The sequence below is a fragment of the Octopus bimaculoides genome, chromosome 3, assembly GCF_046866305.1.
Source record: "Octopus bimaculoides isolate indiv1 chromosome 3, ASM4686630v1, whole genome shotgun sequence".
NCBI classification, from domain to species: Eukaryota; Metazoa; Mollusca; class Cephalopoda; order Octopoda; family Octopodidae; genus Octopus; species Octopus bimaculoides.
The window spans coordinates 6,525,227-6,541,758 of record NC_142930.1 but is presented as its reverse complement, the minus strand read 5'-3'; the positions used below and the strand labels follow the sequence as shown (position 1 = coordinate 6,541,758).

Here is a 16,532-nt window from a genome sequence, read left to right as displayed (position 1 = left end):
ACTCCACAAAGTATGAATCGGTTGTCACATTTTACTGCTTTTCCTGCATCTTTGTCCCTTTTGTGCATCAGGTACTTGGTTGATATTTCCTCTTCCTGGATTGCAAACGTATACATTTCAAGGTAATAATCCGGCTATTCGTCCATGATAGACTGCTTTGATGATCAATGCTACTATCATCTCGGAGCTTTCTTCTAACATATCCATGCATAGTCTTCCGCTGATATAAACTCATTCTTTCATCTAATGATGCGTTGCAGTAGAGTTATGATGTTATCAGCCTCGTGTATGCAAACTTGGTCAAGTGATGCACTTCGACACTTGGTGGTTAAAAGGTATTGATGAAGGAATATGATATGACATTCATACATACATGCATACAAACATGCATGCACACACACACTTTCTTACATACATGCATACATACATGCGTACGTACGTACGTATGTATGTATGCATGTACGTATGCATGTATGTACGTATGTACGTTTGTATGTAAGTATGTATGCGTATGTGTGTATGTATGTATATATGCGTATGTATGTATGTATACATATATGTTTATACGTGTATGTTGAATATAATAAGCTGATTAGAAAACCGTCTCCTTTTGAGGAAGGCTAAGAAGCTAGAAACGCATCCAGTTTCCCAAGAAAGGGCACTACCGAGCTGACACACCTTTTGCCACCAGCGAGAATTTTTCCTCCAAGGTAAAAATTGCCTTTAGAAGTTAAAATAAGTCACACAAAAATGCATTAACAAAATACTAGAAGAATAGCAATAACAACTAAAACAATAATAATTACTGTTGTTTTTGTTGTAGTATGATATAATTTGTGTAGTATGGAAGTATGAGGCCTGAGATTTAGAAGGTTGAGAAATTAATAGTTGCAACACTTGTGTTGTTTCAAGTTGTATTTTACTTACCCTTTCAAACTTTCCTATTGTCGTTCCCCACGGATAAAATTCTGTTAACATTTGAAGGTCCTTTAAATAGAAAATACATCGATACATTTACATCGACAAAACAGTGATAGCAGATTTTTGCTTTTCATTGACGCCTTGACATAGATCAAAAATAACAATTGATTTGATATCAGCATAAGCAGCTACGACTGAGTTGAATTATGAAAACTGGTAGGATTGTACATACTAAGTCGATCAGTTATTTGTCTCCCACTGCAGAGCAAAGACCTACTCTTTACCTCTCTCAAAATTTCAGCTTGAGTTTTGCTTGTTCTGTAATAATTTCACATTTCCTTGGGTAATTGTAGATATTGATGTATAAACTCAATTGGTGACTAAAGACCGTTAGAGCGTAATCTCTCTTATTCTATCAGCTGCAGCTGAACTTCATCTTTCTTTCCATAGATCCAACAGGAATATTTGTTAAAGATATTAGTTTTTATGTCATTTAAAGAATCATTTGTACAGTATAAATATATTACAAAATAAATTTACAATACGATACATACGAAGTGGCATCAGAAAGTTCCACGACTAATTATGTTTAATGAAAAATAACTTATTTACCTAAATTTTTTTATCATCATCTCCAGTGTAGTTAATTTCTTGTTATAACATTAAACCTAGAGACCGATAAAATGTCAGCCACTAAGAAACCCTAAAGGCTGATAGTGTAGAGTGATTTTGATATTCCCCACGACAGTATTACAAAATTACCCTTATAACCGAGAGGGAGAGAGAGAGAGAGAGAGAGAGAAAGAGAGAGAGAGAGAGCGAGAGAGAGAGAGAGAGAGAGAGAGAGAGTTACTTTGAAGAGAGAGAGAGAGTCACAGAGAAAGAAAAGCAAATTTACAGAAATCATCAGCTCCTTATCTATGTATTCAGATCAACGCAACGAGCCGCCAAAACAAAATATCTTGTTTAACCAATAACACATCAAAAAATGTGCAATCAAATGTGGTTCTTAGTCCTAATCAGAAAGCACCTTCCAGCCATATCCGTAACTTATTAATGAAGCCATAAAGTTATTTAATAGTCATAATCATAAGACATTTAATCGAACAATCAAAAATGCGTTAACTATGCAAATCAGTGTGCGTGATTTAATTAGGCCCTTAATAATTGGAGCTATAAATACAGTCTCGCTGTTGACAGTTAAGATTAAAGGAAACAGTTGCTGATGAAATCGTAACGACGACTGAAATTGTTTTGCTGGCGATTGCTCTTTCTGCAATATTTTTAAAATTACGATTAATTTACACACAAAGAGCGGACACAAATACAGAGGTTTATTCATTAGTTCAGCATCACATTAAAATAAATATTGACTTAACGAGTCGTTGCTAATAAGTCTTATTGCTTATTCATAAGGGCTTTTGCATCATAATGCGTCATTGACAGACTGACTTTTGTTCTGAATGATAAAGTTGGAAACACGGTGCTTTTAAAAGCTTTGTTGCTCGAGGAAACTAATTAAGTATCTCTTCACACTCAATTATGCTTTGTTTCAAAGTTGGTGTTTGCTTCCTAATGAAATAAGCCTCAACAATCTCGTGGTTTAGGACATATGTGTCTCGCTAAAATGTTTCGTATGTTTGTCTAGTTAAATTGCTCTATTTTTCTGATGTGTAGACGTCGTTTGATCGACTCTGTGTAATTGTTGCTACATTGGCAGGTTTATTTGCAAACATTATTTTCCAAGCATATTAGTCGATGATTGTCTGGCGATTCGTTTCCTGTTCCGTTTTACCAGTGATTAAGTTGATCGGCTTATTGTGGATTGCTGTTGTAGATACAGACACAATTTGTTTTAAGACGTATCCGTGTACAGCTATTCTTTCAGGAAATCCAGCTCTTAATAAACAATAAGAAATTTGCTTTCCATCGCCTAGCATTAGCAGGTCTACATTTTGTAATTGTGTCTTTTTTTTTTCTTTTTTTTTTTAGCCTTTCTTCTCCGATATCAGTCTAGCTGATGACAGTGCCTGGTGCATTGTTTATATGCTTTTCTCCAACCACTGAAACGCATACTCACTCCACAAGACAGTGTCATTAACCTCAAGCAGACAACATCACTGAATTTTCTGTGTGCGCAATACGACTCAGCGAGATTTGGAGCAGTTAATTTCATCTGCTAAATTCATAGTACTTAAAATTCTGTAAGTATGCAGACTGTAGTTGCGGAAACACGTCTCTCTTGTTACCCTTCTTGCAAAGGAAGTCTACCATTCTTTGTAAGAATATATTTCATGAGATACATCAATACACACACACACACGCACACATAATAACGCGCGTGCACACACATAGGTATGTATATATGGATGGATGTATTCATCCATCCATATATACGTGCATATATATATATATATATATATATATATATATATATATATATATATATATATATATATATATATATATACAAGTATATACACGTATATATGTGTGTATGCATATTAATATATGCGTATATTCATATATTTACGTACATATCTTCACATATACATACACATGCATATATATGTATATATATATATATAAATACATATTTGTTTTGCAAGATTTTTTATGTGAAATCGTGTGTTGAAACAGATGTTGTTGTACTTGGGGATGGTCATATTGCCAGTTTAGCCAATAAAAACACACGCACTGTATATTTGGTGTTAATTTGCTTCAGCTTTATATTACATTAATCTTAATCTTATTTCGGCCAGAGTTCTTTCGTCACACTTCTGTGACCTCATCATTGGTCCTTTGTTTCCTTCTTTCTTATGTGTGTCTCACCTTGCTAACTATCAGCCATTTTGTATTTAGCAAGGTGAGACACACATAAGAAAGAAGGAAACAAAGGACCACTGATGAGGTCACAGAAGTGTGACGAAAGAACTCTGGCCGAAATAAGATTAAGATTAATGTAATATAAAGCTGAAGCAAATTAACACCAAATATACAGTGCGTGTGTTTTTATTGGCTAAACTGGCAATATGACCATCCCCAAGTACAACAAAATATATATATATATATATATATATATGATAAAATAAGAGCTGGAAAATTACATCAAAAAATCATCACAGAAGATATACGTCCCAAATAATATTGTATTAATAGATAGACGTATAAATATATAAAGTTGTATAAATTTATAAAGTATGATTATTCAAAAAGTTTAAAAGTTAAAAATATCTTACGATCGTTTCATGAATATATTACCCTTCAAAATGGAATCTAAAATTGATAATCATTATTAGGTAATACATCCACTCGTCAGAGAGAAAGAGAGTGAATTTCCATGTAGTTAATCGAATGTTATTTAAAAATATATGAAAAAGATGTTGTTGAAAGATATTCTTTAAAAAGTTACTGGCATAGATATGCGTTGGTACAATCTTGTGCTAAAAATTTGGGAATAAAAATTTTACTACGGATGTATATTATTTTAGTCAAATGAATGGAGCCCAGTACTTTTATCTTTTTTTTTTTTTTTTGTCTTTTGCCGATCATCAATCTCTTTTGCCGAAACGTTGTTATGAGGACGTAAACACACCAACACTGGTTGTCAAGCGGTAATGAGGGACAAACAAAAACACAAACACACGAGCGCACACACACAAACACACATGCAGATATATACATATACAACGGGCTTCTTTCAGTTTCTGTCTACCAAATCCACTCACAAGTCTTTGGTCGGTCCGAGGCTATAGTAGAAGATTCTTGCCCTAAGTACCACCCAGTGTGATTGACTCAGTACCATGTGGTTGGGAAGCAATACATTTTTTAAAAGCAATTTCATCTAGATTTGGGCGGAGGTTATGGACAGCAAACTAGTTATTCATATTCTAGATAGGATGTGTTTTATTACGTTTGCAGCTGCACAAAACTTTTGTATTACTGGTTTTAAAAGATTATGTTACCGATCGTCGGTAGGAAAATGTTTGACTATTAGCATTTTGAAATTTCTAGCGAAACGCTGTCATTAAGACAATAAGGTTAACAGGGTGTCATCTATATACGTGCCATTTCTAGTAATAATTATATATGTTTAACTAGGCACTTATGTCTCATGTTTAAATGTGGACGCTTACTTCTCACTACCCAATACATTAAAAACGCAGGATAAGTAAAGTACCTAGTACATATTGAAACTTTTTGTAAACACGAGTTCTAATGAGTCCTTGCTCACCAAATAAAAGAGGAATATTAATTTCAGTTATACCAACCCGCTTCTTTTCTTCTTCTTTCTCTTTGACCCGCTGCATTTTTTCTTTCTTGTAGCGTTCTATGTCTTGTGCAGCTTGTATCTTGTGACGCCTGATCTTTTCCAGTTCCAGTGACCTAGAATATTAAGCACATACATTACTATTAATTTATTCCATGCGTTAGTGCGTTCAAATTATCAATTTATTGACTTTTGATGATTAGAAGTATCCATCCAAGGGATATCAACGTTATCGATATGGTGTGAAGAAAGTTTATTTGTGACGATAAAAGGCGAAATGCAAGTTGACCGGCTAATTCTGAACTCAGTATGTAAAGGGTCTACACTCCGATGATTCTTCGAGCCCGGCTCAGATAAAGTCCCATATTTTCGATCAAAAAAATAAAAACTACTTTAAAAATAAACAATTTCAATGAAAAACAAAAATATATCACTTGCCTTCTTGAATCTTGAAATGATTCCACAGTATCCTTTTCTGTTGGATTAAGAACACTTGTGGGTTCGTTATAATATTCGGGAGGACAATTCAGGTCACCTTTACAGCCGTTATGCTCATTTGTGTTTTCTTTATTGTTGTATATATTTGAATCATCATTTCCATTACTAGAATCTTGCGCTCCTCCTCTGTCATGTGTTGGAGATGAAAACGTGTTCATTGTATGCTTCATTGGTTGAGTTTCACTGGGATACTGCGGTTATGCACCTGATGTGACAACATAAACAATAACAATAATAATAATAATAATAATAATAATAATAATAATAATAATAATAATAATAATAATAATAATAATAATAATAAAATACAAAGACCTGGAAATAGAGATAACTCGAATGTGGAATCTAAAAACAGAAACAATTCCTATCATAGTAGGTGCCTTAGGTATAATAAAAAAATATTCAGACAAATACATAACAAAAACACCAGGACTTACAAATATATATAATATACAGAAAATTGCACTACTGGGTACTGCACACATTCTACGCAAAACACTTTCAATACAGTAAACATAAGAGCACCACAGCAAACCACAGCACATACCCAAGGCGCAGAGCTGCGCTCGGTAGTGAAGTGAAAGCACGTTATAAAAATAAAACTACTGAACAATAATAATAATAATAATAATAATAATAGCTGTTTCAAATTTTAGCACAAGGCCAGAAATTTTCAGTGGAGTGGAAATCCAATTACATCGATTTCAGTACTTGATTGATACTTTATTTTATCGATCTCGGTGAGATTTGAACTAAGAACGTAAAGAGCTGAAGAAATAAAGCAAAGCATTTTTTCGATGCTCTACCGACTCTCGAAGCTAGAATAATAACAATTTTTTCCCATTATTGACTACAAAGACACATATATGCATACATATAGCAACGCGTACTAACAGGTTACAATGTATGCGTATAGGCAGACAAATGATATAAAACGAAGGGAGAGGCAAAAAAGGTATTTAATATATAAGAAAAATGGTTGAGAATATAAAAAACGATTGCGAAAAAATATAGAATAAATGAGAGAAAATATAATTTTTTTTTAAAATTATATTTCACCTTGGTTAGCTCATAGAACCTCAAAACTTTACCCTTATTTCACTCCTTGAATAAACGAAGGACCCCTTTAACATCATTTGAGTTGAGTGGAGAATGAAAATTCCCACATGCTCAGTTTAGTGAGAACTTGCTAGGAAACATTTTCTCAGTTGTCAATGTTCTGTATGGTTATAACTATCATATCATACTAAATTCTATTCCGTGAATGTTTTCTACTCAAACTCGTGAGACACATTGCAATGTATTAGCTTACACTTTTTATGTTGCATTTTGCTTGGCTGTAGTCGGCATTTCTTTTTTCTCCTACAATCACATCTCTAGGTGATGGGGATGAAGCTACTTGTTGTTACGATCGGGAGACAGGATATCAATTTGCTGATTTTCAGGATTGATTACAAAGTAATCTTTTGTTCCATTTCCCTAATTGTGGTAGATATTGCTCTAAAAACTAGAACTCACTATTCTTCTTATTGCCTCTGATGCTCTATCGCCTTCACTTCTGCATTGTTTTTCCAACTGTTTAGAGTAAAAAAAAAACCCACAAAGACATTCAAGTAATTTTTACTGGCAAGAAGCTTGCTTCCCAACCACATAGTTCATATATATATATATATATATATATATGTGTGTATATGTGTGTGTGTGTGTGTGCGCGCGCGTGTGTGCGTGTGTGTGTGTAGCGTTGGCGATTTTTTCTCCATCTTTGGACTTTTCCCTTTCTCTTTTCGCAAAGCGTCAAGCTAATACATTTCTTGCGCACAACCTCACGTTCGTTTTTTTTTTCTTCTTCGTTTATTTGAATGGTTTATTTATTTGAAATGACTCTGTGTGTGTATGAGTGTGTGTGTGTGTGTGTGTGTGTGTGTGTGTGTGTGTGTGTTTTGTGTGTGTGTTTTGTGTGTGTGTTTTGTGTGTGTGTTTGTTCCCCCATTACCGCTTGACAACCCGTGTTGGTGTCTTTACGTCCCCGTAACGTAGCGGTTCGGCAAAGGGACCGATAGAATAAGTACCAGACTTTAAAATAAGTACTGGGGTCGATTCATTCGACTAAAAATTCAAGACAGTTACATCCTTAATGAAACTAGTAGACAATCAACACTACTAAACAACAAAGAAGAGAAGAAAAATTCTACGTCAATACAAAATTACAGAACAAGGTATACTTGAGATAAAAGAACAGCTAAGGCAAGATATCTTCGCCAAAGTACAAAGAATCTGCTGGTATAAGAAACGCCAACGTTTCTTTGAACAAAACAAACAGTTTAGCCCTAATCCCAAAAGATTCTACCCAGAACTTGGCAAAAATAGAATAGAGATCAATGAAGCACCAACAGCAGAAGTGGAAGAATTTATCAGACGGGTAGTCATTATGGATATTTTAGGCTTCGTATATTTGTACCCCAGTGTCACTTTGATGGCATGCGTTGCTCAATAATAATAATAATTATTATTATTATTATTATTATTATTATTTTATTATTATAAATATTATTTCTACTCAAGGCACAAGGCCTTGAAAATTTTGGGGGAAGGGAGCTAGTCGATTATATCGACTCCAGTGCGTAACTGGTACTATTTCATCGACCCCAAAAGGATGAAAGGCAAAGTCAACCTTGGCGGAATTTGAACACAGAACATAAAAACAGACGAAATATCGCTAAGCATTTTGCCCGGCATGCTAACGATTCTACCAACTTGCTGCCTTAGTTGTGTAGTTTTCCAGCTGCGAGGGATCACTGCAGGATGTGTCAAAACGATCATTGTGAGCAATAAAGTTTATCATGTATTTCATTTTCCGTCTTTGTCACTTGTTTTATACATACACACACACACACACACACACACACACAAACAGACATACATACAAACATACATACATACATACATACATACATACATACATACATATATATATATATATATATATATATATATATATATATATATATATATATATATATATATAGTAAAAATGGATACATAAGGGTGAAAAATCACAGGAATAATACTATATGTCCAACGCAAGATACAACACACATATTCTTTCAATTTTTTTTCTCCGTGTTTTTCTCCTTGTCTCCGTATTCTTTCTGTTGAAGAGCGTAGCTCGAAACGTCAAAGACTTTCCGTATTCCCGAGCGTCATACTAATACATCCTTTTGTTATTTACACCACCTGTCCTCGTCTGTTGTTGTTTTTTCGTACATTCTCCCATATATATATATATATATGCACATACATACACACATACACACACATATAGAGAAGGGGAGACATATATTTATAAATACATACATACATATCTGTTTATACAAGAACAGTTTTAAGCATGCACAAAACTACAAGTGATGACACGACTCGATTTGAGTTTTTTTTAACAATTGTTTTAATACAAGTTTTTTTTTTTTTTTTTTTTTTAGTTTACAACAATACCGTTCGTTAATCAATAAACGTTTCTGGACCGATTTTATATAGAAATATTAATAAGCTCAGCAAGCATATTGTTCATATAAACACAAAGAGCTGATATGAAAATACGAAAAAAAAAAAATCATTAAAGTGAAATATGAAAAATCATTAATGTGTATTTGTATATGTGTGTATATATATATATATATATATATATATATATATATATATTTATATATATATATATATATACATATATATATATATATATATATATATATATATATATATATATATATATATATATATATATATATATATATATATATATATATATATATATATATATATATATATATATATATATATATATATATATATATATATATATATATATATATATATATATATATATATATATATATATATATATATATATATATATATATATATATATATATATATATATATATATATATATATATATATATATATATATATATATATATATATATATATATATATATATATATATATATATATATATATATATATATATATATATATATATATATATATATATATATATATATATATATATATATATATATATATATAAGTTTGCGAGGAGGCGCAATGGCCCAGTGGTTAGGGCAGCGGACTCGCGGTCATAGGATCGCGGTTTCGATTCCCAGACCGGGCGTTGTGCGTGTTTATTGAGCGAAAACACCTAAAGCCCACGAGGCTCCGGCAGGGGATGGTGGTGAACCCTGCTGTACTCTTTCACCACAACTTTCTCTCACTCTTTCTTCCTGTTTCTGTTGTACCTGTAATTGAAAGGGTCAGCCTTGTCACGCTGAATATCCCCGAGAACTACGTTAAGGGTACACGTGTCTGTGGAGTGCTCAGCCACTTGCACGTTAATTTCATGAGCAGGCTGTTCCGTTGATCGGATCAACTGGAACCGCGTGTGTTTCTGTGTATGTGTGAGAGAGAAAGAGAGAGAGTGTGTGTGTGTGTGTGTGAAAGACAGTGTGTGTGTGTGCGGGTGTATGCGCGTATATACATGTACGTATATGTATAATCTGTGTGTACGTACGTATGTATTTGTGTGTATATACCAATAAAGCGCAACCTCGCTTTCAGACATAACTTGAAGGAAACATGACTACAATTATCTAAGTTTTTCAAATTTATTTTCCCTTTTAATACCTTATTTTACCATTGTATCCATACATTTTGCCAAAACGTCTACATTTTTAATGGATCAAAACTTCTTACTTCAGTTTAAATACATCTTCGGGTTTACTGTTGATGTAGTTGTTGTTGTTGGTGTTGTTGTTGGTGGTGGTGGTGGTCGTCGTCATCGTCGTCGTCGTCGTCGTCGTCGTCGTCGTTCTGGCTTTATCTGATTGAGTAATCCTATTATCAAAATTATCACATCTTTTATATTCTGATACAGATTTTCTTCACCCACATTATCCAATATATACCTCTGTTTTGTAAGCAAGTTGGATGTGGTGTGTGTGAGAGAGATTTTGCTGATAAATTTAACAGAACGAACGATCATGAAGCGGCTTCTTCATTGCCTCGAGTTTATGATAGTACTTTTTAAGCAAAGGCAAAATGTTATTATACGAGAAACACAGCAATACATCGGTCCCAGCATTGCTGCTACTTTTGAAATCCGGCCTGGAAGTTGTCTTTCGAAAGCGAGTCGAGGACATTCTGCGATTCGCTCTGGACCTCGACAACGGTGTTAAAACGACGACCTTTCAGCTGCATTTTCATCTTGGAGAAGTAACTTAATTACTTCTTTCAAGAATATGTTTCTCAACAAAAGAGTTAGGCCATACATATATACATACATATACGTATGTATGTATGTATGTATGTATGTATGTATGTATGTATGTATGTGTGTGTGTATGTATATATGTATGTATGAATGTATGTATGTATGTATGTATGTATGTATGTACGTACGTATGTATGTATGTATGTATGCATGTATAACTCATAGGGCATGTGCAGGAGAGCGAGAATCCAATCCATTCTTAATAGGCTTTGGCAAATTCGACCGCAAATACTTGATCACTGTTGTTTTCGATCATCGGTGAATACCTCTTCGTTTTAGACAGACAATGTGTGTGTGTTCATAACACGCGACTCATAGGTGTAAGGGAACTGTTATAGATTTGGGTCATAGCTAAATACACCAGCAACTCAACCAAGCTTGCCGGTTGATGGAGATAAGTTCTGGACTCCCGGGGGAGGAAAAACAGACTCTATTTTGGGAGAGTTTGCAGTATCTTATGATAAGCATATATACACTTGCGTACGCACGCACGCACGCACGCACACACACACACACACACACACACACACACACACACACACACACACACACACACACACACACACACACACACACACACATACAAGTATGTATATGCACATGGAAGAAGGATAGTTCTAACTGAAACCTGTGATAGTAGTTGTCAGGTGCCATTTTTGTTTTGTGTTGGTTTTCGTTTTTGCTTGTAGCTAGCCTAACGTCTTCAAGCGTTTAGAGATTAGCACTCGTGCCATACAAATGTCGACTAGATTGAAATTTGATGTGTGAGGACTTTCTGCATTTTTTCTCTTCCAGTGCAAGTCAAAAACTCGAACATTCTTAAAGTACAGATAGCTAACCTTTTGTTGCAGAGTTCAGAATGTAACTGCCCAAGCCTTTCTGATACAATTCTATTGCCAATGATCACAAACGACTGGTCTTTCTCTTCGGAGTCTAAAGATTTTCAGCCACCACCAGTTATTGGTATTATACAAAGCCAGGTGAGGCCCGCATGAAATACTACTCTTACAGCTGAGAGGCTACTACTACTACTACTACTACTACTACTGCACATACAAGCATTCTAAACCACATCCATTAAAGTCTCACCCTTATTAATCTTATCGGCATAAAATCACTCACAAACACGCCTCGGTTTCTGTCCCAGAATCGTTTTGTCTCCTCTCCCTGTTTTTCTACTATTTCTATAAGGACCTCTGCTCATCTGATCTGGTTGCGCTCAAGCTACCTTCATTCAGACATCCCCACCCGACGTGTCTCATCCTCATTGTTGTGTCCAACCCCACCTCAGTAGACACCGTATTAAACACTAAGTCTAGTATTTCTCTCTCAGAATGTAGGCACGCTGGAATTGCCTTCCTGCTCATATCCTTCTTGTAAGTGTTTACAAGCAGAACGTCAAGAGGAATATTAATGGTATAAATCACATCAGTCTACGTGGTGGAGGCGGTGGTGGTGATGATTGTAGGGGCTGCGACGACTAAGGGTACTACCGCTTCCTCCAGACCCAGCAAGTAAAAAAAAACATGTATTAAAGTTACACTTCATTATACACGAATCAGCTGCTTGTTAAAGCATACAGATAAGAGATGTGTAAACCATTCATTATCTCTGGAAGTTAAATCGTAAATCAATAGAACAAATAACAAAGCAATAACGTGGGCTAGAATATATACACGACAAAACTGATAGCAATGTTAGTAACCAACAAACATGTCATCATATAAGTGGCACGATCAATTTTTCTATTCAATAATGAACTTGTTGACTATTCTTTCGGAATCATCCATCATTCCTGTTGTATCACATCATTTTACGCAGCCATCCTCCGTTCTAACCTATCATGATGAACTCCTTTAAAAGATACCAAATAACTAATAGAGTTTATTACTTTTCCCGAAAACTAGGTAATAACCGTGATGTAGCGTTAAGAGAACCTAAGAATTATATACTAAAGGAATAGAATAGAAGTTAATACTTGATCGATAAAAGAAATGGGAGCTACAGATATGCTAAAATCTGAGAGTCGTAACTGGACGCGGTTTGTATTCTGTCATCAGTATTCAACTGCGTTTATGACAAAAATACTTAATTCTTCAATGATCTAGAGTACCTAAAAGCAAATAAATAACACTGGCTGCACAGCCAACTACAATAGAATCTGTACATTGTTCTGAGTATGAGTCAACTCTACTCGTTTGAATCCGTAAAGATTTCCTGCTTACAATTGCTAAAATTAGGCCCCTAGAATGACTCCTTCTAACATAGGTACAAGACCTGAAATATGGGAGAGTGAAGTTGAACATAATGAATCAAACGAATGAAAAATAAGTTAGTCTAAGTAATTTTGTCCTAGCTCATTTATATGGACCACCGAATGTTCTTCCCAAGGAAGATAAAATAGCAACTGAGATAAAAAAGAAATCATAGACTGGTCATCACACACTTAATGATTACAGACACAACACATCAATATCACCAGGATAAACCAAATAAATGATGCATCAACTACAAAAGGAAAATGGATACTCTCTCACGCCTACTCATATAGGTCTTACATAGATTAAACAACGCTGAAAATTAGCAAAGAAGAAAATCAAACGAAGTGAAAATGTCTCTCAATCCTTGGTGAAATCAATAATGAAATGATACAACCAAAAAGATACGTGAAGTAAATGTAAAAATACAACAAAGCAACAGCAAAGAAAATGAAATGGAATTGAAACATACTGGAATAGTATTACGAAATACTCCATCCCATCACATACCCCAGAAAAAGAGATAATATAAATATGCATCGGAAAAGGTCTCAGAGTGTATCAAAGCAACAACGCTCTGAAATATGAATATCCACAGATATAAAGACCATGGTTAATCGGCCAGATATTATTGACAAGGACAAGCAGAAAAGGATGTGTCTCTTAATGTCAGTTTCAGTTTCAACAGAAGGTCATATATCTCTAAAAGAAGTGGAGAAATATCTAAATATAAAGATTTGGAAAGAGAAATACTGTGGAAACTGAAAACAAAAATAAGCTCTATCATAATGGACGGCTTGGAAATGATCATAAATATGCAAATAGTTAAAATTCCCACAGTTTACAAATATCCACAGCATTCAAAAAATAGCACAACTAGGCACAGCAAACAAATTACTTGGGGTTCTTTCGATACAGTTGAAAACACTGCACATACGCAAGGCACAAAGAGTTGCACTCCGCAGTATAGTAAAAGCAATGGGGAAAATAATATAAAGGAATTATTCTCTCAACAATCACGTTCCCTATCACCCCCACTTTAAAATATAAAGATCTCCCTCAAAATAAGTACTTGTATATTTTACTAGAGTGGTTTTTACTGAGTCACATGCAGTCAACATAAACAAGGATATAGTTAAGTGTAGCCGTTTATCTAGCAACAAATATATAAAAATATACAATGAAAGAAGTAATGGATACAAATGATGTCCAATGATACTTCAACACCATTATAAGCACCCATCCCCTCATACAGGCTGCAATAGAAACAACTATAACTAGAGTCAACTTCCAACAACAAGGAATAGCTGATCAGAATAACCAACTATCAAGCCACAAGGGTGATACCAACATACACAGTAACAGAGGTCACTGGTCAACGAAGTTAGAAACCATAGATTTTCTACAAGCAAACATAACATACTCTGGTTAAAACTTCCTGGTGGGCGGTGTTTCAATTGGCTTTTATTTTTATAATGCTGAATACATAAAGAATGGTGATGAATATATAGATAAAAGAAATTGGGACTCATATTAATAAAACGACACTATTGCTACTGATACACTTCAAAACATTAGTATTAATATTGAAGATACGTCTACGTGATGAAGGTATTTGCGTTGGAACCATAGGGTTCAGTCCCAGACCAATACCTTCTGAGTGGAATTTGGTAGACGGAAAGTGTCTAGAAGCCCATAATAGATGTTTGTGTGTGTGTGTGTGTGTGTGTGTGCAAGAAATTTTGATATGACAGCCTCTTTCCACTATTGACAGCAACACACCAGTTAGTTTATAGTTGTGTTTGTGCCAGAAACACAAGTTCATGTTGTGTTCCAAACAAATTATTTAAATGTTTTATATCTGTATATGTCTAAATATATACATATATAGAAACGTGGTTATCCACCATTAGGTGTACACCCGCTTTCCTATATCAAATTCAAAAAGAAGCAACGAAACGCTGACTCCGAACTATCAACACAACAGGAGGAAAATAGGCATCTTTAATCTTGGTTGCTGAGACTCCTTCTGTGAGAGAGCATGGTTGCTGAGACGTTGGAACGTTGGAATGAGCTGTCCCCAGAGTTGGAATGCTGGAGAGACAGCTTGATACGACCATGCTCATGGCCGGCCGGCCGAGAAAGAGAATGAAAAGAGCGGGAACGTTTTAGATGTTGAATTCCACGCATGCGCATGGGACTCTTCCTGTGTTCCTTCCGGAACTATTCCCTGCGCATGCGTGGATGAAAACGCAGTAATGGCGACTGTATTTTGGCGCCAAATGACGTCACTACACATACGTTTGTGTGAGTATATATATATATATATATGTGGCTGTGTGGTAAGTAGCTTGCTTACAAACCACATGGTTCTGGGTTCAGTCCCACTGCGTGGCACCTTGAGCAAGTGTCTTCTACTATAGCCTCGGGCCGACCAAAGCCTTGTGAGTGGATTTGGTAGACGGAAACTGAAAGAAGCCCGTCGTGTATATGTATATATATATATGTGTGTGTTTGTGTCCGCCCCCCCCACGCCAACATCGCTTGACAACCGATGCTGGTGTGTTTACGTCCCCGTAACTTAGCGGTTCGGCAAAAGATACCGATAGAATAAGTACTAGGCTTACAAAGAATAAGTCCTGGGGTCGATTTGCTCGACTAAAGGCGGTGCTCCAGCATGGCCGCAGTCAAATGACTGAAACAAGTAAAAGAGAGTATATATATATATATATATATATACACACATATACATACATACATACATACATACATGTATATATATGTGTGTGTGTGTGTGTGTGTATTATATAAATGAAAGTGTATGTGCGTATGTGTATGTGTATAACCCCGAGAGGTTCTGAACTGGTGCGTCCTCGAGAAAAACGGATTTCATTTTCGAAATCTGGGTCTCAAAGAGAAAGTTTTCCGTAAATAATAATCAAAAAACTATAATTTGATACGAGAAATAACCCGACTTTTAGGTCGCTAAATTTCCTTCTCTCTATCTGTCACATCTGTGTATTTATATCTCTGTCTTTTGCGCTTTCCCTCCTCTCTATATATGTTTACCAGACTCTCTCTTACTTTTTCTCTGTATATGTATATCTCTCACGCATACCGCTCTCTCTCTCTCTCTCTCTCTCTCTCTCTCTCTCTCTCTCTCTCTCTCTCTCTCTCTCTCTCTCTCGGTATAACGTAATTGCTTTAATTTTGTTTTAAATGTTGCCGCTGTAATGTATTTGTTTCCATTTTGTGATAC

General features: G+C 35.0%; 1 protein-coding gene across 5 annotated transcripts in view; it reads right to left on the bottom strand.

Annotated features, from left to right (window-relative positions):
- LOC106872544 (uncharacterized) overlaps positions 1-16,532 on the bottom strand; it is a 103,191-nt gene that overhangs the window by 54,169 nt on the left and 32,490 nt on the right. For 4 of the 5 annotated variants that reach the window (XM_089348524.1, XM_052966655.2, XM_014919570.3 and 1 more), the window contains exons 2-4: positions 5,630-5,894; positions 5,193-5,307; positions 928-987 (exon numbers count right to left, since the gene is read on the bottom strand). In XM_089348524.1, the coding sequence (XP_089204650.1) occupies positions 928-987; positions 5,193-5,307; positions 5,630-5,859 (405 nt within the window). In that variant the 5' untranslated portion in view covers positions 5,860-5,894. The remainder of the gene's footprint in view (positions 1-927; positions 988-5,192; positions 5,308-5,629; positions 5,895-16,532) is intronic. The other variant, XM_052966654.2, reaches the window with a different exon arrangement.